General features: G+C 39.0%; 1 protein-coding gene across 4 annotated transcripts; it reads right to left on the bottom strand.

Annotated features, from left to right (window-relative positions):
- Window positions 1-645: 645 nt before the first annotated feature.
- LOC110047467 (DNA-binding protein RFX6-like) lies at window positions 646-22,540 on the bottom strand. 4 transcript variants are annotated; one of them, XM_020753220.2, is made up of 18 exons: window positions 22,194-22,540; window positions 16,435-16,534; window positions 12,776-12,899; window positions 11,418-11,479; window positions 11,204-11,281; window positions 9,447-9,474; window positions 9,093-9,203; window positions 8,665-8,742; window positions 7,898-8,011; window positions 6,337-6,386; window positions 6,156-6,256; window positions 5,972-6,030; window positions 5,439-5,580; window positions 5,250-5,344; window positions 4,803-4,920; window positions 3,845-3,964; window positions 2,905-3,545; window positions 646-2,383 (listed from the first exon to the last, which is right to left on the bottom strand). In XM_020753220.2, the coding sequence occupies exons 2-18, from the start codon at window positions 16,518-16,520 to the stop codon at window positions 1,973-1,975; spliced, it is 2,418 nt and encodes an 805-aa protein (XP_020608879.2). In that variant the 5' UTR covers window positions 16,521-16,534; window positions 22,194-22,540; the 3' UTR covers window positions 646-1,972. The 4 variants fall into 4 exon arrangements, with proteins under 4 accessions (XP_020608879.2, XP_020608877.2, XP_020608878.2 ...); XM_020753218.2 differs by lacking the exon at window positions 22,194-22,540 and adding an exon at window positions 17,605-19,502; XM_020753219.2 differs by lacking the exon at window positions 22,194-22,540 and adding an exon at window positions 16,610-17,548.
- Between the last annotated feature and the right edge of the window lie 3,926 nt (window positions 22,541-26,466).

The raw sequence follows: 26,466 nt of genomic DNA on the forward strand, positions 1-26,466 counted from the left end.
GGAGAATCTGAAAAAATACTGCGGTATAGCTGAGATGGATAAGAAACTCTTCAAGCGGGGAGTACAGTTGTGCTCGAAATAAAGCGAACCGTAAACATGCTACCCATGAGAGCGTTATTCACGCTAACCTGAGTGATATTCAGGCTAACTTGAGTGTAGACTTTCACTGTGATTAGCCTGAATAACCCTTTTTACGATTAGCAATCGATAATGTTTCCGAGTTGGCGTGATGTCTTCTGGATGTTGCCGACGAAATGATATTTAGATTTATATTTCGACATATACTTAAAAGTCTGTAGTCTGCATTTTACCCCGGGTCTGCAGTGTGCAGTCCGCAGTCTGCGTTTTACCTCCGGTCTGCAGTCTGTAGTCTGTAGTCCACTGACCGGTCAACTGATCTATAGGGGCTCCTTTGGTCCACGGGCAGCAATCTCGTTCCCCCAGTGACCGCGGGTTTTCGGTTTCTAACCAAAGGATCGCGGCTTCTGGGACGCAGAGTTTACTTTCAATTCCAGTTCTGATGTTTCCTCTTGAATTAAAGATTTTTTTACATCAGAAAAAAGACTAAAGTTATCGTGGAATAGTTCTAAATAAACGTTCTTGTCGTAATATCCAGTTAGATTTTAAGTTCACAAGTAACTAAACTTTGTCCAATCAATAAGTTTCAATTTTATTAACAATATATTTCTTGATTTCTTCGTCTACAAAATAGAACTTCATTTAGCCTAAACTTCGCGTACAAAAACATGTTTATCAACAAAACAGCCATATATAAAATGTTCAAATATTTACAACGTTAAACCTGCTACATTATGAAAATATATCGTTTCATTGTATTTTCTATTTTACAGAATGTGTATTGTACCAAGACGATGAGTAGATCCTTCTAATTAATTTAATCATTTTCATTCGGTCCTCTTTTAGAATTAATTAATACTTATTATCAATTATCAACATGGCATATGTAACTATATAAATCAAAATCGACACATGGAAATGAGCATATTTGCGTCTTAAACAACTATGCCGAATTAGCCATGACGTAGATGTGAAAATGCGAGCTCACAAGCCCCAGATTAGCAGTGGTGTGGTTTTCACAATTGAGTGGAAAGCAATTTAGCGAGTATGGGGAAATCGGGAGAGCAATTTCATCTTATTTGACATTTCGAGCGCTGTTTATTGTATCAGTGATAAAAATCGACGAATAACTATTTTCCTGCGAATCTGTTTGGTGGCTAAATAAAACAAATTTCTTTCTCATTTTCGACATAAGGAACAAAACCAGCGAGAGCCCGATTACACACAGTTGAACAGATTAAGGCCTGTTTCTATAACTCTGTGAAAACGCTGAAACGTACTCCTATGGGTGTCTTATATTATTTCCTAATGGAAATAGAAAACCGTTTTGTCCTTGTTTGTGCAGACAGTCACCCAAGAAAGTTAACGAGAAGTAAACACATGCCTCTCCTCGCGCGCAACACGTCTGACATTCAACACGAAAAATTGATTGGTTGATACAGAACTAACCAACCAATCAGAGCACCTCACGGACCTCCGTTGACCACGTCATCATTCCTATTTGAATGTCAGGCTTCCCTCACGTGCGGACATCAATTCCCAGAAGTTTCAGAGACGGAGAAGAATCAAGCGCAAACGGAATTTTAAAGTGATTACGTTAATTCTTGGTATGAGAGGCAAGCTCTTCCTTTCTGTACAAAAAGGACAAATTGTTCTTTGTATTTCTTAATTTTAACATAAACAGAAGTAATTTCGTTGTTTTCAAAAATACATTTCTATGGATTAGCAATTTATTTTTCCCGTGTTATTTGTTTCTTCTAAAACGTAAGAAAAACCAGCTAACCAAAGTTACCAGAAAGTATCATATTAAAAATTTATATAAATTGAACAAGTCGCAAAAATATTTTCTGAATCTCTCTGTACATTTGTAATAAACTACTTTCTCATATGCGATCTATATGGCTGCTTCTGTAAGAAGTGAATTTATGGAGGGAAGAATTCCTGGTTCATCAACGCAGTCCATTTTTTCCAACTCACAGTCCCCGTTAAAAAGCTTATGAACAGTCATGTTGATGTACTCATCGTTTTCGTCTGCGTGATCCCCGACCCCCACCCCCTCATCCAACATTCCTGATGCCTCGGAGTAAACTATGTTACAAGCCATCATCGGGACTTCTACGCTAGTGGTCACGTGCTCAATGTGGGTGCGTGACTGAGGTTGCGTTACAGGCATGTAGTAGGCTTGCGTTACGTGCGGGTAGGGTGTGTTCGCAGAGGTCATCATGGGGTGATACGGTAGGGGACCATGACCACCAGCAGTATGAGCCGCGCCATTTTGGACGTACTCCGGGTTGCGGGCATAGCCCTGAAAGGTCAATAAACACAGTTAGTAATGATAACGAGAAAGCCTGAAACAGAACGTGACATTCCATGTGGGATAACCCCAACAAATTATCACTTTATTATATGACTGAGAAAACTGTTTCATTGTGATAGATTAAGAGCTGGCAAATTTATCATTAGTATTTTATTTCCACTACGGTGTAAATTAACGCGCGCGCGTTCCTAATTTTCTCGGTCATTTCAGAAATAAGTAATCGTATCAAAGCTCCAGCAATTAAGGATTAACACTACTCGTGGTATTTGAAAATTCTTTCAAATCGCCTTCGCCGAAAGGCTCGTGCAATTTTGAGAGAATTTTCAAATATCACGAGTAGTATAAATCCTTAATGCACTCGCATTCTTACGATTATCTTTACTTATAACGAACATCCTGAGAAAGAATTTTAATCCGAATTTAGCACTAGCTGTTGTTTAAAAAAAATGGAAAGGTTATCTGATGCAAGATGACTAATCCCAAATTATAAAAACGATAGTTACACTTACGTTGTTCATGAAACAGCTCTCGCTGGTCGCTGGAGCCTGGTACCGAGTTGGCGCCACGAATCCTCCCAGTCCACAGCTGTTGAAGTGTTGCGCTACTAAGCTGTCAATCACCTCAGATGAAGGGTTTACTTCGCCATTTATGGGGTATCCCCATGGTTGCTTCTTCTCACCCAGAGCTGTGTACGTCACTTGAGAGAAGTTGCTGCTTCCCAATGCGTTCCTAGGTAACCCTGTTGACACCGCTGGCGAAACGGGAGGCGTGAGCACGGGCGCTTGAGGCATTCCATTGTGACCAGGGAAGAAATTCTCCTTAGGGGAAGGCATAATGAAGGCGGACGACTCCAACGGTGTTGGCGGGAACCCGTTCATTGCTGGGGACATCGGTTCACTTATCATAGAGCATGCGCTCAGGCGATGAGTTGAGAGTTTCTTGGGTCTCGGTTTCAGGCCGTTTAACTGGTCACGTGACTTTGTTCGCTTGTTGCGATTGGACGGTTTGCCGGTGTATTCAGGCTCTATGATTTCCACTTTGGGAGGCAATTTGCCACCGTTTAGAACAACGCTGTCGGGAACGGTAAACTTGGTTTTTGTGACAACAGTCTGCACGCGAAGAGGAGAGTTATCTTTGTCGACTCCTTCGCCTAACAAAAAGAAATAACAGAGAAAAACATCATTCGTTGCCTTTCATTGTAATACCGTAAACTGCCACTAATATACAACTTCATAAGGGGTTTTGGATGGGCTTATATCCGGGTGGGCTTATAAGCGGAATAAAAAAACCGTTTCGAAATGTGCTACAGCAGATAAGCAAAGAAGATAAGAATCTTGGAATATTACAACATCGTCATGTTGTGAATCCAAAAGGCAAAATATTACCAACGGATAACGCCCTAACATCGAGCTAGATCATCTGCTGCTCTGAATAAAAATCACCACTTACCCATTTTCAAGTGTCTATCCAACATTTCCTGTAGCTTCTCTTCGGTCTCGTTATAGAATTTTGTTTCGATGACGAGCAACATGTATTCATCGAGAAGCATTCTGATGAGGTGGAATGAACCTGAAAATGGCAAGAAAACGTAAGACAAAGGGCTGAAAAAGACTTGGCCCCAGTTGTTCGAAAGGTGGATAACACTATCCACGGGATGAATCACTATCCAATGGATAAGTGTTGACAAAACAAACCACGCTATCCACTGGATAATGATCTATCTAGCGGATAGCATTATACACCTTTCGAACAACCCTGGCCAGGCAAACTAGTGAAAAGAGAAAATTATTTTCTGGATAAATAATGAAAAATTGTAAATTTCAAGTAATATATCAAACACGGGAGACAGTGTTTCATGCTTGGTGAAAATACAGAAGATGAAATTTCCAGCACGTCGCTAGCTTGGAACAAAACACATCTCAGTCCCCAAAGAGAATTGAGCCAATGACCTCCCAGATACCAGGCGGTCTCTCTATCTAATAAGCTACGGAAAAGCTCTTATACCCCATTCAGACTAATCAGGTTAAGGTTTCTTCAATTTTATTTTTAATCAAACACGTTTTTGCCTGGTTAAGTTGTGGAGTGTGCACGGTATGAGCAACTATTTTTTTCTTAGTTAAGCCACTTTTAAACATGTTTAACATGTTAATACGTTCCCGTACAAAACGCACACACTGCATACTGTTAGGATCAACAATATTGATGAGACTGCGAGGATGTCGTGGTTGTTGTTCCATCACACAACTCATTGGCAGAGAGACTCAGTGAGAGTTTAACACCATTTAGAACTGATATTACTATTCTTTGCGATCTTATTGATAATCGGAAAAGTAACTTGCTTTGTAATGGATTATAAGAATCGACAACTCGCCCAGCCATAAACCAAAGTAAATACCGTAGCACTAACCAAAGTATGACGAGGCGTTGAGGGTCAAGTTGTGCATTAGCCTCGCTCCCAAGAATGACCATCTTAAAAGGAATTCCTGGGCTCTACTCTTAAAGTCGTCACCAGTTCCCTCGCAGGGCTGTAAAAGGATGACAAATAGATAACATTAGTGAAAATGCACCTTTCTATCACATTCTTCAAAATTTTTTTAAAAATACGTGTTTAACCTCCAGAGGTAACGACTTTTCGTATTAAAGTACAATACTCTGTTTTCGGTATTCGATCCTTAGCTACTTTTCCAAAGCACCATCAAAGTGCATGTATATGAGGAAGTACACGAACGGGATGACGTCGGTCTTCGTGTATATCACATGCATATCATTTTATATCACGTGCATATCACGTGCACTTCGATGCATGTCACATATCACGTGCATGTCACGTGAATAACACATTATAAGAGCTTACCCTTATGATTTTCGTCTCGACCAGTCTGTCTAGCCATTCTACGTACGACTCCAAAGGCGCCTGTTCCCGCAAAAGATCCACAAAATCTTGAAGAACTAAAAATTAAAATAAAGGAATTGAAAGGTTATTTCTGAGGCGGAAAAATTAACTGCTGGAGCAAACAAAGTTGGTGTCCAAACTATTGCTTACATTCATTGTCAAATCCATCCTCGCAGTCTTTTTCAGTTTTTGTACACAGTGCTGGTCGCCCTGTGCCTCCGTTATCGAGTTTCTCGATATCTTTCACCATGTGATCAACAACTTCTTGGTTCGCTAAAACGGGACGTGAAGTCTGGAACAAATTAAAAGGTAATATTAGTAACTCCAGCAGTTTGCACTACTCTTAGACTGCCATTTCTCTTTTTATCGTGTTTTCAACCCAGGAATTACGATGTTAAAATGCATTGAATCTCTCAAAATTAGGTTACTTAAATCTTTAACTCGTTTGATCTTTAAATTGTGCCCCTTTTAAAACTGTCCGTTCCCAGCTCCTGTCATCGATCCCGTTATCTTTTGTTCCGTAAGCGTAATAGTCAAGGAAGCCTATTCAATGAGTCGCTTAATTGAAAAATAAGATTTTCTCGGTTCTTTTTTAAATAAAGTAGAATTTTGAATAGAACAATAGAAATCTGAAGATTAATGTGCTTTTTCACACATTCTTCAAAGTTATCGCCTTATCTTACCTGTGCAAGATGTAAGAAAGATGTTTGCCTTCTCAGTGACTGAACAAAACGTCTCACAGCTTCAGTTGAATAAATAAAAAGAGAAACATGGTTAGTTGGAGAAAAACAGGTGTGTAGATCTAATAAGAATCCGGTTACAAAGAATGTAGATTATTAATTTTAAAAAAGCACATTCTCAACACACCTTGAATTTTTCCCATTTTAAGATAATCTGGCAGCTCAACTGTTGCAGCTAGTACCCAGGACTCCAGATGTCTCGCAAACGTCCTGATATCAGCGAGAAGTCTGGAACGACAAATCGTCGTAATTGATCAGAACACTAGATTGAACTCAGAACGTATTTAAAATTTGAGCACAGTACTTACCCCTCCGGAACATCTTGCATCGTGGACGGCACAAGAACATCCATTAAAACCTGACAGAGACAGCAACATATTCTATTTACCCTTCGTTTTTTACAAAGAGAGTTCCTACACTCATTATATTACATTATGCAAAAGAAACATTTGAGTGAGTTTGAGTGAAAGGCCCATCGTATCCTTCCAAAATGCTACTGAGCAAACTTTGCTAAAATCCAGCCTCCCAACATAATGGTATGTAATGACTGAAATCTTTTCCTCACGATAGGTAGAAAACAATGTAACTTGGGAATGTTCATTATTTTTAAACTATTTGTGTACGAGGGCCAGAACTAAATCAGTTTTTATCAATACAAGTACCTAGTTTTACCCTCTCTATGTCACGTTATCTACTTTAAGTTGTTTGGTTTTCAAAGTTCCCGTTATAGTTAACGGAAATTATGAAATGCATATTGCCGCTTTTCATGTGAAGTCATCATTTTCCAAAATAAGAAATAACCAATCCTTCTGAAGTTTTAGTTTCATCAGATGTAAGACCCTCTAATAACTTGACGTTTTGCAGCGTTTAAGCTCGACAGGGTTCTCATTATGTAATAGAGCAAGGTTTGAATTTCCAAGTTTATGCGTTGTGTGACATTAAAATGGCGGCCCGATAAGGCTCTCGAGTATTCAAAAAGATGACTTATATCTCAAGTTTTTGCTAACTAAACAGTTGTTGCTCTATAAGAAGTGTTGATTTTAATGTGTCGGAACTCTAGAGTAATACTTTTTCGTTTCAGTGGCAAAACTCGATGACAGATGTTTCTGTCACTTTACGGCCGCCATGTTTGTGTCCCTCCGAGGGGCACAAACATGGCGCCTCCACACAAAGATCTATAAATTTGAGTGAAACACTTCTCCGAATAACGTAACGGGAGAATGAAAAACCGCACAGACCTAAATCTTGGCGAGGTTGTCTACATATCAATCATCTTTCATATCCCAGCTTCTTGACTTAATTTATTGTATGGTTATGATTTTTATTTTTGATGGCGTGACACTGCAAACCAGCCATTATCTTGCAACTTCGAATACAAACTCGTTTTCCGTAGGTTTCGCGAGGACGTATGCTTTCCTGTTGGCGTAAAGACCTTGGAGAGAGCTTAAGCAATGACGGGGGCTACTCCGGGGACAACGCCTAGTAAAGAATGAATTTATATTTTACCTATGGATTTCGCAATTGTCTAGATCTGATCAGTGCGCCTGTTAGTCTCAGAACTTGCTCAAGCTAAATATGTAACGCCAGAGTTCAGTTCCAAATGAAAATCCGAAAAACTTAGCCGCCGTCGTTCGCGTTCTCTAAATACGCAGAACTTTGTCATTTCACGTTGTTGTTTTTTGCAGAGGACGGCAAAGAAAAGTACAAATATTTATAACGCACGTGCACGGCCTTTGTTCTGCTCATTAAACCTTTTGATTTAGTGGCGTTTTCGTTGCCGACGCCGATGCCGTCGTGGTTTACTTAAGCTCTGTATTCTGGCGTTTTAAAGAGTCCACTTCCTATGATAGTACGGGCTCATCTCATTACCTTGTAGAGAATTGAATCACACACACAAACTACATCAGCAACAACTTCCGTGTTCATCAGCGGTAAAAGATGATCTGGCATTCCTTGCCAAAAGTGAAGGAGGAAATTTTTTATCTGAAATGACAAGCAGATACCATTTCGTCAAGTTCGGTTTTACAACCAGAAACCAAAACATATCAAGTAGAACAAAACAAATCTTTAAATCCCATAGCATTCTAATCTCACTATTGATACTCGTGAAACACATCCACCGATTCTAACGACATGAAGATATCATAAAACCACGTACCCTTCCCACCAAAACTGGCCAATAACCGATACAGAGCACTATTGAAAGAATGACGACTAATTTTCATATTTAAATTAAAACGACATTTCGCTGGACCAAGTTTGCGTTGTATATGACGCCTCATACAAATTAACAAAGCGACTTTCAGACTGTTTTGTCCTTCAATTTTGTTAAATTTTCTCTTCGATTAATCAGAAGCGTATTTGAAAAAACAGGGTTAAGACTTAAACTAAAACGAAAGAAGCAACTGTAACAACCACTAATAAAGCGGGAAAAAGAGCAGTGAAGCAACCAACCGGAATTCGAGAGAAAAAGCGCGGGAAAAGCGGAGCAAGCTGAATCACGGCAAGGTTTTGGTTTTGCATCTGATTGGCTGCGCAAGTGCAAGGCTTTCTTGACCAATTACATCAGCGAATAAAGCAGACACAAAACTAATTTCCACACTGAGGAGTTGGGTTAGGTGGACGCAATTGCGTACCTCGTCAAAATTAGCGTTGATGGCAGTATCCAGTATGCACTGACAGTGAGTCTTGTACATCACCACGAACGTTTCAACCTGAAAATAAACAGTCAGAAATATTTACACTCTTGTAGCACAACAAATGTACGAAGAAAGGTACCCTGCTTGTTCACTTTAGGCATCTGAGTTCCAGTTGCCGTCTGCAGGATCTCAATACTTTTTTGTCTGATACACGCTGCTTGGGTCAAAAGCATTTTATGTCATTCGTTGTCATGGCGACCAGCATGCGAGCTTCTTTCATAAAATAGCTGATCTATGAGAAGAAACAACAGTCGGTCTTATTACTAGATAAGTGCTATTTCGTCATGTGATCAATTCAAGCCAATAAGATGTCGGAAAGAAGCAGCGGTAAATTTAACGAAGGTTGTGATATTGTAGGATCTCACCTTTTCAAGAGAAATGTCTTCCGGTAGCTCCAGTAATCTTGGATTTGGAAAATCGGGTAATAATGTTCCAGTTTTGGAGCTGAGTGAATATTTCCGAATTGAAAATGAACCCTGCGCAAAAAGAAAAATAAAGCAAAAGTGTTATGGTAAACGATACGATAGAGAAAGGGAAAAGAAAAAAAAAAAAGAAAGGTAAACACTAGGGATAAAATACATCACTCAAACACAGCTAAACCTCACCCGTGCCTAGTTAGAAAAGTTTCAACAAAATTATGGATGTTCGTTATAACACCAAGTCAAAAGTGTTTTCTCTTTTTGTGCTGTTAAGATTGGTTTTTAACATCAGTTCCTTACCTCATTCTTTACTTTTGAACCAGAAAATCTGTTTGAAACAAGATAATAAAGAAAAATGTATATCACTGGGTGAAGGACTTTCTATAGAAAAATCAGGTTAAACCAGTTTCTCTTGGCAAGCACGTCAATCGATGGATTTCAACTGGTTAAACTTGATATTCACCGACTAGTTGTCATGTAACTGAACACGAGGTATCACTACCACTGACGTATACGCTGGCTCAAGGCAGAGAACATTCAGTTATAATTTGCTTGAATGTAAATTTAACAAACAACGCGGTTAACCGGTTTCTTTCCGCTCTTCTAGTAGAACACAAATACATTTACCTACGCTTTTAACGAACGAATTTGAGAGATGAACACTGCATGGGAATTTCCTCTGTAAAGTGCTTTGCTATTAATAAACATTCAAATACATTCTAAATTTGCTTCTTTCAAAATGTCACGGTGCCCATAGCTTTGCTCTCGTTGGAGATGTTGTTCTAAACTAACGAGCGTTAAAAGATATAGGGTCAGTCAGTGGTAAACCATCAGCACCAAGAAATGTTGGCAAATCTTTATTACATGTAGTAACTTTTAGCAATCCACGGGCACATCAGAATACAATTCTATGCGTGGGCGGGAAAGTTAACAAGTAACTGTTGATACTTTAAATAATAACGATTTCTAAAACGGCGGCGTTACGGGCTTTGTACATGAATAAAACAAAGCAGAAGTGCTTCCACCCTTTGTTTCTCTTCGTTGTATCGAGTTTCTTTTCGTGACTTGAGGCGAGGTAACCTTTTTATTTTGACAGTTCGAGAGTGATTCGAATGTTAACAGTCAAAGCTTGCTTAATAACCCGATTACAAAAGAAAATTTAAAAAAGCCCTACCCTAAATATAAACAGAGGAGATGGTTACAATTGCGTTGGAAAAACAGACCACAAACCAAACAGTTCTTATAGTAAACGTTTGATTTTGATTTAAAAGAAATGGAATTCGAAAACACAAAGCTAAACCAGGGATGTAAAACAACTAGTGTTAATTTTTGGTGAGGTGAAAAGCCACTTTTCATGAATAATGGATAAACGGTATTTTTTTTAAAATAAAGTCTCACTCTTATTAAAAAAGGTTATCAAGAGATTGCATTCCTAGCTTAAGAGAGCTTACAGGGCGGATATATTGTACCTTGAACCTACACATTATACTTCCTATCTGATCTGAAATTTTCTGTACTTTCAACAATAAAAGTTGCAATTTGTGAGCATGCTCCGGTTCATTTTCAGTTGAGTTACATTTTCTATTTTCAAACGCCTTTATCAGTTCAGTTTGTCGTCCGTCCATGTTTAGTGCTGCATTGTTCTTTTAATAATAACTGGCTTTGATTTACAGTATCCTTAATTTAAAATGTGTCAAAAGGAATAACTGAACTTAAATGTATGAAAGATTTCTTTTATTCCATGTGCAGAAATACTCTTCAACATTGGTGGTGCAAAAAAACCAGAGAAACTTCCCGTTTCTCAACAACTCAGTTCTAAGAGAGCAGATTTAAAGCATTAACGCTGCAATATTTTTTTACAGTATGTACAGTTTACATTTCCAAATTTCCGTTTTTTCATCCCTTACAAATTTTCAATAAGAAAGGACCGGCGCATCTTTTGTCTCTTCAACAAACAAACCCTATTCTTCCACGGTGGTCCATTTAATTACAACGAGCGGCGACATGTCGTTTAATATTGCATGGCAAGAAGGCAATACGGAAAATTATCTCCTTACCTTGTTAAACCTTTGCCTGAGTACACTGAATGATAATAAGCCGACGATTCCTTGATGCCAATTCCGTAATAGTGATATCTAAAAAGATGAAAAAGGATTAATTCGAGAGGGTCGATGCTGTTGTATATTTAGCCAAGTGCTCGTTTAAATAATCGCCATCTTAGAGCTCATTAGCGATTCAAATGATAAGTAATTCCAGTTGATGACAACTTACTTTGAATGGCCGCGAGTCCCAAGTCTTCTAGTTGTTAGTTGAGGAAATTTCAGTCGTATCGTCTACAAGTAAAAAGAATAATATTCATTAGGATAGTCTCAGGTTGTTTCATAAACTTAACAAATATTTTGCTAAGTATATGCCTTTTTCAAAGGGAATTCTTGGAAACAGATACCTAAAGAACTTTAGAAAACAAACAGACTCGTTTTCCGGAGCTTATTGACTGATCGACGATTACAACGGGCAAAATATATCCTTCTAGAATACTTTGCTCAGCCCCGTTTTTTTGGTTGAACTACCTAACAGTTATTGGAATATACCTTTTAACCAAATCATTCGAAAACAATGTTTCTCTCAATAGTCCCAAAGACTGATCGAACAATAAAAAAACAAAACAAAACAAAACAAAACAAAACAGCGGATAATGGTCGTGAAAGTTTTCCATAATTTTGGAGCCATGAAAAAAACAACAACTGTAGTTTGAAATACATGCACTGGGTACAATCGAAAAGCCTAATTTAACCAGCGCACAATTATTAAGGGTGTCAAATTCACTCGACCTGTTTTTGTACGTCTTTCATCAGTTAGGCATTCTCTCGTGTGGAAACAGTTCATTTCCAAATTGCGAGAAATCTTTATTAAAATAATTAAGGCGAAGCAACGCTTAAATGCAACTGTTCAGAATTAAGATTCAACTTCTTCCAGAGCAGAAGGATTGTAAAGAAGAAATGTGATAGCAATCATATTTCGTTCTCGCGTGGCTCCTTTTCCAGTTTATAACCGTAAGACTTTCTGTGGAAACTAGTAACACGACTTAAAGTAGTTCTAAGAAGAGGTGCAAATTATAATCAGACATGTGGTCTGCTTTGAACAAAAAGTTAATTACGCTCGACGCTATTCTTTCTTATTTTAGCAACTGATATTTCTTTTTGAGCGTTAGTACTGCATCAGAGCGAAGGAACTAGTGCTCAATGCTGAATGCTGAATGAACTATAAAGCAATGACAACTCGATCATAGTAAAAAACATAATGTAACCGCTGGTACAGTCCCAAGAAACAGATCACGATTTGTTTTCATTCACCGCATCCGATTGGCCAATGAAAATAATTTATCTGATCGGTTGAGCCTGTTGCACGAGCTTTATCGTACCAATGGCCAGTTCCCTCTATGAGGCGCGCTTGCAGGGAATCATGGTAGTTGTATTCATGAACAAAGCTCAGCCTAACCGCCAACCAAACGTAAATTCTCTGAAATACCACTGGAATAAGCCTCTACGAAAAGGCCGTTGACAGTCATAATGAGAACAGAAACAAGAGGGAGGACAAAATTTTTAACTCAATAAAGCAAATTTCTTTACCTTCCCGAACGTGGCGGCACAGGCGGCATCAACGTTGTGCCTTCGACAGAAATCCAGGTAATGAGCGTAAAGAATACAGCGAGGAAGACACACACCTTCACACATCACATAATTCTCTTCAAGCCTAGAAAAAGGAAAAAAAAAGCTACGTCACGGTTTGCAGATCTGGAAAAGTTTGCCGTTTGCAATCCGTGTCAATCCTCTCCATCCTTCACAATTCTTGTTCCTTTATGGTTTAAAATTATGTCTTTGGTGTTTTTCTATCTTAGTAAAATATTATTTTCAGGTTTCCTAAAATTTACAGGTAATTTTGTACGTGGCCAAAATAACTCAAAATACTGCTGTAAGTCTAGCGATGGATTTCCTTCAATCTTGCGTCCCTTTAATCTTACAAACGCTGCTCAAACAAAAGTCGTACTACACCCATGTGTGGTTCACAGTGATTGGTGTATAGCACGACTTGTGCTGCTGTGGTAACTGGTCACTTATTCGTACAAGAGCGGCCATAGGAAAAACCCTCAATGAAATACACTGGTTTATAGTGAAGGGGGAAAAAAACTGTAAGGTTGGTTTTTGCGATTTAACAACAAACAGGGGGCAGGAACGTCACTGCATCTGTCCAAAAAGGCACTGCTACAGTGAGCAATATTATTGTTGAAATTCATCTCGCAATTTTGCAAGATACAAGAAGTTGTTGGTTTAAACAAGAGATTAATCTCTTGGTATAAAACAGATGTCATCAGTTTAATCAGTAAAGGTGCAACTGAGCCCGTAAAAAGTGTTTCACAAAGTAGAGTCAAGTTAACTCTTCACAATGCATGTCTGCGAATTTTTCAGTATTTGTCGCGCAATTGTTCATACCGACAGGCAAAAGAGTTGCGCGAAACACTGCTTAGCTTGACAGCGCAGATAACTTAGAAACGTCACATAATCTTTGTTCAAGACCATGAACAAACTTACAAAAGACGTGATGCACCAAAGATCGTCTGCGCATGCGCCAAGAGACTATAGTTTGCAGCGCTGTTCTTTCCAGAGCCTTCGTTTTAGTTTGGACTCGAGAAGCGGGGTCCTCGGGAACGGGAATGCCCTTGGAAGGGTTAAGAAATCTCAAGGAATTTCGGGATAATACTCTCTTTTTATTTCCATTGATTAGACTCTGTTTGCACTCTGCTCAGTTTTTGAAATTTTTTGTGAGCATTAGCAGCAGGCGAGGTGGCTCAATTTCAGGCTTTGATACAAACAACAAACAGTGGACACGCTAAAGGGCTATGTCATTATTTATTTATAACAAGGAACCTTTCCGACCTTTAGAATCAAGATGATCAAGAATTGAGCAGTAATGGAAACACGCACAGGCTAATCTCTTCGTTCAAGTGTCGGTTATCAATTGGAAAGCGCGAGTTATCTCGGCGACCCCAGACCAGACATAAACAAGTTCTACACGCTACGTCTTTACGAGTGTTGCGTTCAGTCTTAAACTAAATCATTCTCGCTTAGTATTTTCGATTTTTCTGATCCCTTGAAACAATGGATTTGTGATCGCTTTGAGATCAGAAGGCAATGTTCTAAGTTGCTAAATTAAGGATCTCTCGACAGTTAAACAATTCTTCAGGAAAGTCACTTGACGGCAAACAAATACGTCGATCTTCGATAAAAATATATTCATTGCAAAAATTTGAGTCTGTTAAAAAAACCACTACGTCATAGGGAAGACCACAATAAGCGGATATAAAGCCGCTAATTGAACCTGATTGCATTAAAGAAGAGTAATTAAACGTACTGTTGAAGATTTTTTTGTCAAGCAACGTCCAATTTTGACAAAAAAGCAAACTACATTTCGAATCAGAAAATTGTTTTCACCAATTTCACGAGTTTTTGTTGGGCTTATAGAACGAGATTCTACTTTTCGTGAAGTTATTTTGATTACCGCAGACAGCCAACCACACCGCAAACCTTCAAATGCAGGTGTGGAAGAATTTACATTTCGAGTGTTCAATTTAGATCCCTGAGGCCACCAAGGGGTTCAAGAATTTGTTTTCCGGTCTTTTGTAAGTACCTGAAAGTATCCACAACTAGATCGACAATTCCATCGAATGTAACCGCAACGTTTTAATTGTCGGTTAAGCGAGTCAATGGAACTGCGTCCTGATGTCAACAAACTCTCGATCCAAGTAGAAATCCCAGGTCCTAGGTTCTAAAATTGTCACGTACTAGGAGCAGTTTTAAACTTTAAAACCAATTCCGGCGAATAAAATCAACAGGTGGTCACTGTCCAATTGGACTAATCACCAACTTCGTCTGCTAAATGCTGAAATGTTCGAGTGTCGCGAGGGTATTACAGAGAAATAAAAGCTTATTTAAAAGTTGTGAATTGTGTTGGAGTTTTATAAAGCCCGGGCGCGAAAAAAATGGTTTTAACTTCTTAAACCAATTAAAAACATTTTGGAAATATGAGCTCTCTAATGGTATTTTCGTTAATATATTATTAAAAGCATTTTTCTCAAAAGGAAACGCATTAAACGAGGATAAATATTTTCAGAATCCCGGATTGCACAATTCTGTAAAAATATTTCGCGTATTTTCTGCCAGGGTGACATCAGCCGATATCAATTCCAAACCTTCGAGTGCGTCAAGGCTTTTGTCCGGCTATGATCATTTTTCCACTATGAACGTCACTCGATGAAAGGCCTAAAAGCACTGTTTGTTTATCGCCTTACTAGCTGTTGAGTCGAGAAATATTCATCTATTTTACGGCTGACAGAGTTTACTTTAAATGACAGCTACAGAACTACAGTTTGCCGAGAAGACCAAAATAGAACTTTCAAGGGTATCTAGCATTTCAAGAAAGCTAATTAACAGCTCCTCAAGGTCAATAAATGTGGAAGCCTGGCTTATCGCTAAAACGATTCCCTCTTTGAAGATTGAAAGCAGCAATTGCTGTTGTTTGTAGTTCACACTGTTACTACACCTAAATTTACTTGTGTCCCATTGTATATTTTTGAATTTAATCTTCCGCCGAATTTCCGGACGCTGTTTGAAAGCGTGTGAAGGCTCGTTAGCCTTTTGCCTAAAAGGAAATACGGTATATCATCATATCATATCCAAGCAATTTATCAAAGCAGATAACATAGCACGAAAACCGTTTAAATGTGATATCGGTGTTGCTCAAAACGCCAAGACTAAAGTGACATGCAAATGGGATGAAAACACTGTGTTTACTGTAAACACGGCTCGAAAAAAAGAATAAATCAAGACAAGACTTTTGTCAACTTCTACTAAACGAGTGTTGCAATTGCGTCAGCTAAAAAATTGCGAACACGAATGGGTTTCTTTAAAAACTTAAACCGAGTTTGCGAACTTTCCAAATTCGTGTGAGCTCCAGTATTACAGCATGCAAAATCTACGATTCTAGCAGCAGCAAAGTCACTTTTAATAATAAGTGTTTTGCGATTTCCACTTCAAATTTCTTGCACCTTAACTCCATTAAAATAAACTGTTGTTGAATTGAAAGAAAGCTGACCAGTTCTAATTCTTAATAACTGGGCATAAAGAAGGATTGAAAGTGTGAATTATAATCTTCAAGCGGCACTTGAAACGTTTTTTGAAATGCTGAGGCGCAAAGTTGCGGCCAACACCTCTACAGGAAATCATAAACTTACCACAATAATGTTTCCGTGAGCTGTTCCTTCTTCGTTTTCGGAGCAGCTGAATTTCCATGGGATATTCTCGACTTGCTCTCTTTCATTATAAACTCGACGCCTGTGTGGAGAGCGAAACAGATCTGTCAACAAGACGGAAACGAACAAATCGGTGCTTTCATCGCGCGCCACTTACAAGCTTCATTTTCTTTGTTCTTGCATGAAGTGGTACGACGCGACTTCACCATTTCGCGCGCTGCACAAGCAGACAATCCTTCGTGCTCTAAAATGAACTTGAACTTGAGTTCCGTGAGTTTTGGTGGGTTTTAGGCCCATCTATCACAACCAAATCACCGTGGAAGCAGCTTCAATATTAAGCCGGGACAATGATAGGTCATTTATCGTGAAACCTCTCAATTCTGACAGGTAATCCTTTCTTTGAGGCTGAACGACAACTCAGCGCGTTGTCGTCTGATGCGTATTACACGCTTCGTGCACTTTTCCATGATTCCAGCAGATGATCGCTTTTGTTTTCACGCTTTTTGGTCAGCTCGCGTTCTTGGCTTGACCTCTGTTGTTACGAACTCAGACGAGAACATTTTCAAAACATTACAATGCGGTCGGCTGCGAGCAGTCAAGCAGGCAAGTTCGACACTCCAAACTTTTCGTGCAGGGGAATTTGAATCAGCCAGGTTTGACTCTCCAGAGGGCAATTACGTACAATAACAAGGATTATCGACGTAACTTAAATAGCTTTTACAGAACGTACAACTTCTAAAGAACTAATGGTCAATTGGTCAAGGCAGCTTGCACCGCTTGTACAAAAAGCATTCACGAAAATATTCAGTCTGAATGAATCAGAACATGTTTAGCCTTCGGCAAAATAGTGACGTAACTTATCGCGTAAACGCTTAGGGACGAAACTTTCGAGTATACCCTACTAAACGACTTAATATAATTGAGTGCCTCTTTATGAAATGAATAGTTCAGTTTGGAAGACTGCAACGGCCTGTGAATCAGTGATGGTCGATATAATTGAAGAAAACTATCCATGGTGAAAAAAACTTTACATATTTAACCTTTCTGTAATTCAGATCACTTTTGTTCCATGTCTATTAAAGTTTATTAAGCATTGACAAAAGATAATTAATTTTTGTAGTATCAGAAAATAATACGCCCGTTTAACCATACCTTCGTCTTCGTCGTCAAATTGTTCACTGATTTTCTTGTTGTTTTGCGCTTTCTTCGCTTTAAGTTTACATCTTTTCACCCGGGGTGCCAGGGCTTTCTTCTCGAAATCACTTGCGGCAAACTTGTTGCTTGATTGATCAGTAAGTCGGCTTCTATTTCTTGTACTCGGCATTCTGATTAACCTCGCTCTGTGGTTTGTAACTGTAAAATTCGACCCGTGCGGGCTGTTTATACTTCCTGTGGAGAGCTTGGTACTCAAGATAAAGTACCACGGGAACTTTAAAACCTTTTGCCCAGAAATGCAGTGAACGAGAGTACAGGCGAAGGAGAGGGGAAATATCTTAGCTGGACTATTTGTGTGAAAGCATCTTGAGTCATCAACCCAGGTGAATAATTTAAATTAGGTTCGCAGCCGAAGACAAAGGATGTTATGCCCTGTTGCGACTCTGTTGACGATTAGTGAATCGGTTCATAAATTATTAATGCAAACGGTCGCGAGAGTATTAAAAATACGTCATTTGAAGTCTCGTCCCACGCATTTCGATCTTAATTAAATAATTATCAGTATCTCTTTCTCTCGTGCCCAATTGACCAATCACGGCACTCGCGCTAATTGAACTTGTGCCTCCCGAAACAAAAGGATTTTGGTTGCTATGACAACTACCGCTGAAAACAAAGAGACTACAAAAGCTTTGCCCTCAGCGTTTGATCTCATTGTAAACAAGTTTACAGCGACTGAATGTTCTCTTTTGTGTGTGCATCGGCTTTGATCACAAAGCGATTGTGCCACGGATTTCTTGTATTGTACGACTCTGGCTAACAAATAAAAGTGTTTCTTTTGGAACAAACGGAGTTGGAGCATTCTTGCCGCCTTTTTCGCACCATTTTGATCAAACACCAGCCAGCAGACTTCGGACTGATATTCGGTCTACGCGTTTTCCTATGCTTCTCGTTTTAATCACGTTGCAACGGTAAACGCATCGCTTGGAGCTCTACTTTATTTGAAAGTCTTGTTGTGATATCACATTAATCCGTGCTAAGTCGTACGACACTCTCACAAATTCACTCTAATGTGGTTTGTCGGTGAGCAGACCTTTGTGGTTTACACCCGGGCAAAAAGTCTTCCTGTACCGCTTGATACTTAAAGAAAATGTTCTTTTACCGCTTCCTTTCCAGTTTAAGGGGAGAAAAATGCAGAGTGGGCAAACATGACACACGACACACGGAAACGCGTCATTTTCCCGCCGTTTGACGCACGCGGCGGCAGGTGCCATGACGCCACTGAAACATCGCTCGCTTGCGCGCGAAAAATGACGAACGCCGCGGACCACATAGCTAGGAATTTGTTGACATTGTGGTTCACCCCCTCGGCCTTTCAGTTTTTAAGGAGACAAAATTTATGGTAATTTGCTACTCTTCTTTAGTATACATGTACACTCACTTCGGCTGATGTCAACAACAGTTCATTCTGGAGTATTCCGACCACTACGACTTGAAACATTCAATAGGAGTTAAGTGATTTTGTTCACTGAAGCTCGAAGAGATACAGTATTCATGCAGTCAAAACCACACCCCGGGACAGGATGACACAAAACCATTCAAGTGAAATGTAACTCGAAAACTAAGCAACCCCATGCTGGTAAAAGTAAAATAAATCTGTAGAAAATTAAAAGAAAGCTAACGTTGGTGTGATGTCTAACGACTTTACCGACAAAATCAAATGTAGATATAGATGAACAGTAAAACATCAAAGGATTATTCGTACATTTTTTGGAAAGGTTCGGTGATACAAATTTGCATGTCATGAAAACATGTTTTCGGTCAGCCCTGCAGCAGTTCCTTTGAAATAGGGAGCTTAAGCAAACCACGACGACGACGGCAACGAGAACGTCACTAAACAAAAGGTTTAATGAGGAAAACAATAGCTGTCCACGTGCGTTATATATCTTTGTACGTTTCATTGCCGTCCTCTGCAAAACAACAACGTGAAATGAACAAGTTCTGCGTCGTCTACGGAACGTGGACGACAACGGCTAATTTTTCGTATTTCCATTTGGAATTGAACGCCGTCGTTGCACATTTAGCTCAAGCACGTTTTTAGAGTCATTGGCGTACCGAACAGATCTAGACAATCGCGAATTTCGCTTGTAAATTATAAATTCATTTTTTACTAGGCGTCGTCCTCGGCGTCGTCGTCGTCGTTGCTTAAGCTCCCTAATACCTACGTAGAGAAACAGTTGACTACTTAAACATGTTTGATATAGCCACCCCGGGGAGGGGGACGGGGGTTTACTCCAAGAACCCTACCTACCCTACCCTATTTATGACCAGACCAAAAATTCGATACCCTAAAATTCCCACGCTCGTGTCATGTTGATCAATTTACCTTCACATTTCATTACCGAACTTAAAATTCACCATCTTTATTAACTTATCACAATTCGATACCCTGTTAATGACCGTTGAGGCTGACACAGTTGCCCTTAACATAATTTTTGAAGGGTTTTGTTTATGGTCTTATCGATAATGATCAAAAAGTAGCTTTTTCTAAAAAATATGCCCATTTCAAGACTAGAGTACAAAAGCCATACCCTATTATAGACCAAAATGGCCAAATCGATACCCTATTTATGACCAAAACGGCTGAAAAATCATATCCGTTGAGGCCGCACATACTTATATAGCCCATATAAGGGAATGCCGCCCCCCGCCCTGGAGGCTACACGTTAGTGAAACGTAACTTGTTTTCTGGAGGCTGGAAGAAACCACGTAAATGAAGGTGATTTGTAGGTTGACTGAATTCATTCATTGAAGGTCGGTAATAATGTGCTAGTACTCATGCATTTAAATAACCACACCCAAAATAAAATGCCATAACCATGACAGTACAATGGAACACAACAGCAATAAATTGGTTAGAATGGCATAGTTCTATGAAAGATGAAAGAAAAAATGGACAAAACAAACTTATACTCAAAGATGACATATTGTAATTTAGGAAAGACTCGTTAAAAGGACATGCAGATAATTCCATGTGTTCAAGTCATAAATTGCATCAGTTCACGGTCACGAAGTACGTGACTGCCCGCAGCGTTTTTCACTTTTTCTAAATAATTAAAACTACCACATCGGAAAACTTTTGACCTTTTTGAAATTTCTCTGCGAAACGTAACTGATAACGAGACTTGATGCCAGGCTATTGGCGTAAACAAGAGTTAGTGCTTACAGCCAGAATTAACACGGAAAATCGAAGTTTCATAAGGCCAGTTGCAGCTTACGTGAATCACCAACAATATTCTCAATACCTTTTATGGTAAAATCTTCGTAGCCACACATGAGTAATGAAGGTCGATTCCTGTTTGTTATAGTTACAAAACTCGCGTCATAGTTTAAGTGAACAATGCTGATCAGTGGAGCCATGACAAAAGAAATAATATCAAGGCATTTTAGAAAAGAATAGCAGGGATGTTTTCTTATTTAATTGACGTGAACGGCACGTATGTTTGCGTCGCAAAACCTCGTTTGTTTTCTTCAGTTTTGAGAATCATAAGGCTATAGATCACTTAACATTCTGGAACCAGGGCTAACTCAAGAAGTATTTCAGAAACAATTAAACTGTTTATTTTAATTCCTGGGGCCGAAAGTATAGGATTTACAGAACGTACGTGTACTTATTGAAAAAATGCGATTTAAAAAACCCTTCATGATATTTTTTTAAACGTCCTAGTGTAAAAAGAAGTAGAAGAACACAACTGAAATGTTTTGATAAAGCTTAATTCGTCTCTGAGTTGTCTGAGAAATGTAGTGAAGCGGGACAAATTTAACTAGGCCAACAAAAGGAAAATATTAGCAAATTGACATTTCGGACAAGTTCGAAGTTTGAAAACACGTGTTCAAAGTTAGAAACGTAGTTGTAGATCTCACCAAATGCTATGGACAAGGCAAGATCAAGTATCCTAAAATTTAAAGGAAAAATTGCGCGTTTGTTTTTAAGCGAATCTGATAACTTCATGTGCCGGTGGCCCACATTATTTTTAGTAAATATTAGCGCTAGAGTAAATAACACTTAATGGTTGCTCTGTGATAACCTTTCTTGTGGTTGAGAGCTTGAGCCAAAAGGTGACAGAATTTGTAATAAACAAAATGGTCTAGTATCTAGACGAAGTCTCGGTCGGTTTCCTTTAGTTGCGGGCCGGCTGTGTAAAATAAAGCTCGAGACTTTTTAACCCAAATTCACTCTGCATATAGTAACTGAATACTTGAGAGTAAAGTGCGCGAAAATATTATGATTGCAACTTATGGTGTACACTGAACTGGTAACTTGTACCAATCTTCTCCAATGTCTTTGCGATTTACCTAAAATACCCGCTAGGTTTCATTTTATTTGATAATACATCACGCCAAATCACTCAAGCAAAGAAAATCCGAAGAATACAGACAGATAAAATAACATAATCCATTTGCCTTTAACTGCAAATCAGCACGTTTTTCACGCTTTTATTGCGCGAGGTATTAAGTGGCATAATACGCATTATTTACGTTGTGTATTATGAAAAAAAATCATATTTAATTGTTATACAAGAACTCACCTTTACAAGAAATGTTGTTTCCTTAGAAAGTTCTAATTCAGAGGGACGTTGAAATGCTTTGGACTGCCCAGGAATACTCGAGGGCCCTAGATTATCGGAGCGGAGATGGTCGTGGCTCTTTTTCGGGTTAGCAAAATATCGACTGAACCACAACCTTGTGTCTCCGAAAATCACACAGGTGTGACTTTCAACACAGTCATTCTGTCTCCTTCTGTAAGATATTGCTTTACCACCGAACACAGGAAGTTTTTCAGGAAATTTTCCAGCATGAATATACAACGAATAACAGAAAAACGTATTTACTGTGGCGAGTAGCTTACACGTGATGTGGGACAGTCTGTGAGCCTTTTTTTGTTTACAGAAAGCCAAGTTTGGTGACAAAGAAAATAGACGAAGTTAGTGACAAGTTCAACAAACGTCTAACATGCAGGCATTCAGTTTCTGGGCGAAAAATGCTCTGTATAACTGAAGCTTAAGTTGTTTCTCTATTCCAACAGAGATTGATAAATGTTTGCTCAAAAATACTTCATCGAATTTTTGACCTCGCTTCGTAAACTCAGTTAAGGAAAATATTTAACCATTCGTTACAAACTGGTCGACTATCAACTTTCACTCGAGTGTTGTGCTAAGTCTAGCTAGGCGTAACACATAAAGACTCACAGGGTTGTTTTCTCTTTGAAAATTTCTTTTCTCCAAGAATCATAGTGATACGAAATTCTCCTCTAGTATCATGCAACCGATAACCTGACAAATCAGTGTTTAATTATTTAAAGTTTCTCAAAATAAATTGTTTTTTTCTAAACTTCTACTTATGTTGAGAGAAAATACTAGCATTGTTTACTTATAGAAATCGTTGTTGACCGCATGCGTGTGATTTTCCTGTTGTGAAATTCAGCTCAAAATACTCTACTGGGGGTTAAATTTCTTTTAAAACAGCTTGTCATTCAATAGCCAAGTCCAAGTTCAGCCGTCTTCTCAAGCGAAAAGAGAAACGTTCTCTCGAGAACCCAGACACTCTGCAAGAGAAATTTAACCCTAACCAGTTCAGCCGGCGCTATTTTATGTAACGCTATTTTACGTCTTTTTCGCGACAACACAGCTTTTCACGTTAATTAAGTATTTTTCATTATCATGAATAATTTCTTAAATTTCAAAAGAGCTAAAATATTTGATGGATTAAGATACCATCTAAACTGAACTTGTTTTTTTTTTTTTTTAAAGTAAACGTAGTGGGCTTATCCGCGGTGATGGCAGATAGCTAAGGATCTGAGAATTTGAAAGTAACCCATCTAATTTAATGCGTTTAGCTCAAATTTTCTCAATTTTTTTCTGAAATACTGCAAAAAGTTGAATCTAAAACGCCACAAACTCACAAGGAGTCACCCGCCAATCAAAAATTGTCATTATAGCTGCATTATTGAAAGAAAATGCTCCCTTCTTAAAAACACATATGACTTCCCTAATTCCCACTTCACTGAAGTTTGCTGCAAAATCTGTCGGCGGCTGGGTACCTCAAAAGGTCTCAAAACAGCCACAGAAAAGAAATGTTAGAAGCTTAAGCTTCAGGACTTACTTTGGCGCCGTTTTAGTGTTGGCTTCATTGTTGTGGCTCGAAATTTCTTTCTGCATTGACATTCCTTTATGACAGAGTAACCTAAAGTTTCAGACTTCAAACTCAGACAATAGCTCTTATAACTATTTCAAGAATTCCTTTCGGATGACAGAATAATCTTCTAAAGTTTCAGACATTTGACTCAGACAACAGCTCTTGCACTTATTTCAAGAATTAATTACTTCACAAGAAGGTTAACTTTCGGTAGCAATATGTCTGTTCTCTTCGAAAACTGCAATAAAGCGGTCTCGTTTTTATGTCTTTCCCCAATTAATTCCAGCGCTTCTTTTGAGATATTTTTGTTATTCAACGGCCGGTCACACAATAATTAGGATAACTTTCAGTCACGTAATAATTAAGAGAGTCAGTTGGTACGTGACCCCAGTTAAAACGAACAACCTAGAAATGGTTCACCGAATCTCTAGGGCGACCAGAAAAGGACACCAGTTAAGCGGCTTTCAAACTTGAGAGTAGCTTTTCGAAGGAAAAACAGACATAGCTTTCGATCGATTTGAATTCCTTACAAACTTTTACAATACAGTCAAGGTATTAGATTACTGCGGTTGGTAACGAGCCAAACCACTAACTAAACCACGATTTTTGAACTCTCCCCAGGTCCCGCTCACCTCGAGAGATTCAAGATGGCGGCTAGTGGTCCGCCTGGACACTGAAATTGCTCGCTCTAGTGCAATGCTTGTTAACGGTGAGTCAGCGATATTACGAACGACCGGCAATCATGTTTCTTCCTTAGACATAACACCGGGTTTTAACGCAACTAATTAGGCAATATGGAGTACACTTTGTATTTCCTCACCGGCGATTTTGAAGCGTCATGCAATTAAGCAAAATTCTCTTTGTACGCGATGATTAATTTCAATTACCAAAGCTGGTATCATTCACTAATCACTTTAATTTTGTCTGTCCTGTGACAGTTATAGACCGTTTCGTGCCACCGATTCAATAACCTCTTCATTTCAAGGACCCTTCAACTAATTACTTACGACGAGTATATTTAAGCTATACAACCGAAGCACATCGCCAATATTGTGCTTGAAAACTCAAGTGCTTTAAATTCAGCGAAGCAAACCATGAATATTTCGCAATATACACCAGCCGGCTTGGAGAAACGCCTTTACAGAAATATTGGAACTGACCTTTGTCAACCACTGTAAAGTATTGCAAACCCTTCAAAGCTCGCCACACAAAATAGCAAACTGAAAAGTAAAATTCTGTCTCCTTAGTAACCTTAGTTTTCAGCCGACACTTGGACGCCATCATTGGGCAGGAACTAAAGAGCAGAACAAAATCGTCGACTTTATATTGTTTACACAATCAAACCATTAACAAATTCTTCGACTCAGACAATGTGTTCCTCTCTCACACGATCGTATACCCGATGTCGAATTTACTCGACTTTCGAGTACATTTCAACCGGGCAATTGGAAAGCTTGAAAAGTCATGACCGATCAAGGGTTTGTTTATTTGTTGTTTCCTGAATAGAGCTAGTTTCTAGGAAGAAATCTCTTATCGTGAATGAGCTAGCAATATTGACAATATCGGTGGTTTTCTTTCGAAAAAGTCACTGAAGCGCTTGTATGTTTCCTTATGAAAATAATACTGATATTATACCTTTATAAGGAGGTTGTTTCCCAGATTGTCGGTAACCTCGTAACGTTGTTTCATACTCATTGTACAACAGACATTTCAAGACACTGTTAAAAGTCTCGAGCTTAATCAAACCTGATCATGATCATTTAGTAAGTAAAAGCCTGACCTTAAATCAATATCAGGACTGTCTAATTGCTTTCGACTGAATAGTTTGGATTCCTGTTTCCACTTCTATTTTCACTTTACAAGTTTTACAATGTCACGGCGTACATTTTCTGAGGAAAACTGTTATTTACAGGCGTCTTTTCCTTGCATCCAAAAATACAAAAACAAACTTAAAACGGTAAAAAAAAGCCGGCCATCGACAGTTCATCCCATGTTACGTTACGCCCGGCTTGTTCCGACCGTGAACAGTCGCCAAAAAAGGCATTTACATGATACACATTTGCGGTCTTTTGACTATTAATATTACGGTTAATGACATAGAAACCCTCAGGCGAATCATCAACTTACTTATCAAGTCATTTCCAACCACAAAAGTGCAATTAGAATAACAATATTTTATTTGTTCTTCACACTGGCTTTTAATTCTGAACTTTTTGCCTCGTCAGGTCATTAGCATGCAAAGGAACATTTGCTCAATTCGAAAACTGAGTTATTGCTTTACTTTTGTACATACGGTTTAGTCCGATATCTCTAGACTCTGTCACGAAGCTCTGTCAACCCGAATTTACCTGTAGCTACCTGTATTGAAACCCCGTTGCGTCTTAGATGAATGACAGATTGCGTAAACTTTTTCGCGACTTACCGAGCTCATATTCCGAGTCTTCGCTCCCCTTGGCCAGTGGACAGGAAGGGAGTGACCTTAGAACGCCCTGATTGGTAAGTCCGAAAATATGCGACTTCTGGTCAATCTCGTCCTCAGTGCCGGCGTGTTTTCGGCCATATATGGCCGAACGCGGGATATTCTGGACGAAATCAAAAGCCGGAGCCAGAAAACACTCCCTCTCCTGAGGCCTGTAGCTGCCGCGATAGCCTGCCGACCCTCTTTCC

Source organism: Orbicella faveolata, unplaced genomic scaffold, assembly GCF_042242905.1.
Source record: "Orbicella faveolata isolate gen_17 unplaced genomic scaffold, um_ofav_v1 contig_46, whole genome shotgun sequence".
NCBI lineage: Eukaryota > Metazoa > Cnidaria > Anthozoa > Scleractinia > Merulinidae > Orbicella > Orbicella faveolata.

Bases quoted from the DNA above. Each gene is read 5' to 3' on its own strand.
- LOC110047467 (XM_020753218.2), bottom strand. From the start codon at position 17,776: ATGCCGAGTACAAGAAATAGAAGCCGACTTACTGATCAATCAAGCAAC. The intron at 12,900-16,434 runs GTAAGTTTATGA...TCCTTTTTCTAG, and splicing joins CTCACGGAAACATTATTGTG to GCTTGAAGAGAATTATGTGA. The intron at 5,345-5,438 runs GTAAGCAATAGT...TTTAATTTTTAG, and splicing joins GGATGGATTTGACAATGAAT to TTCTTCAAGATTTTGTGGAT.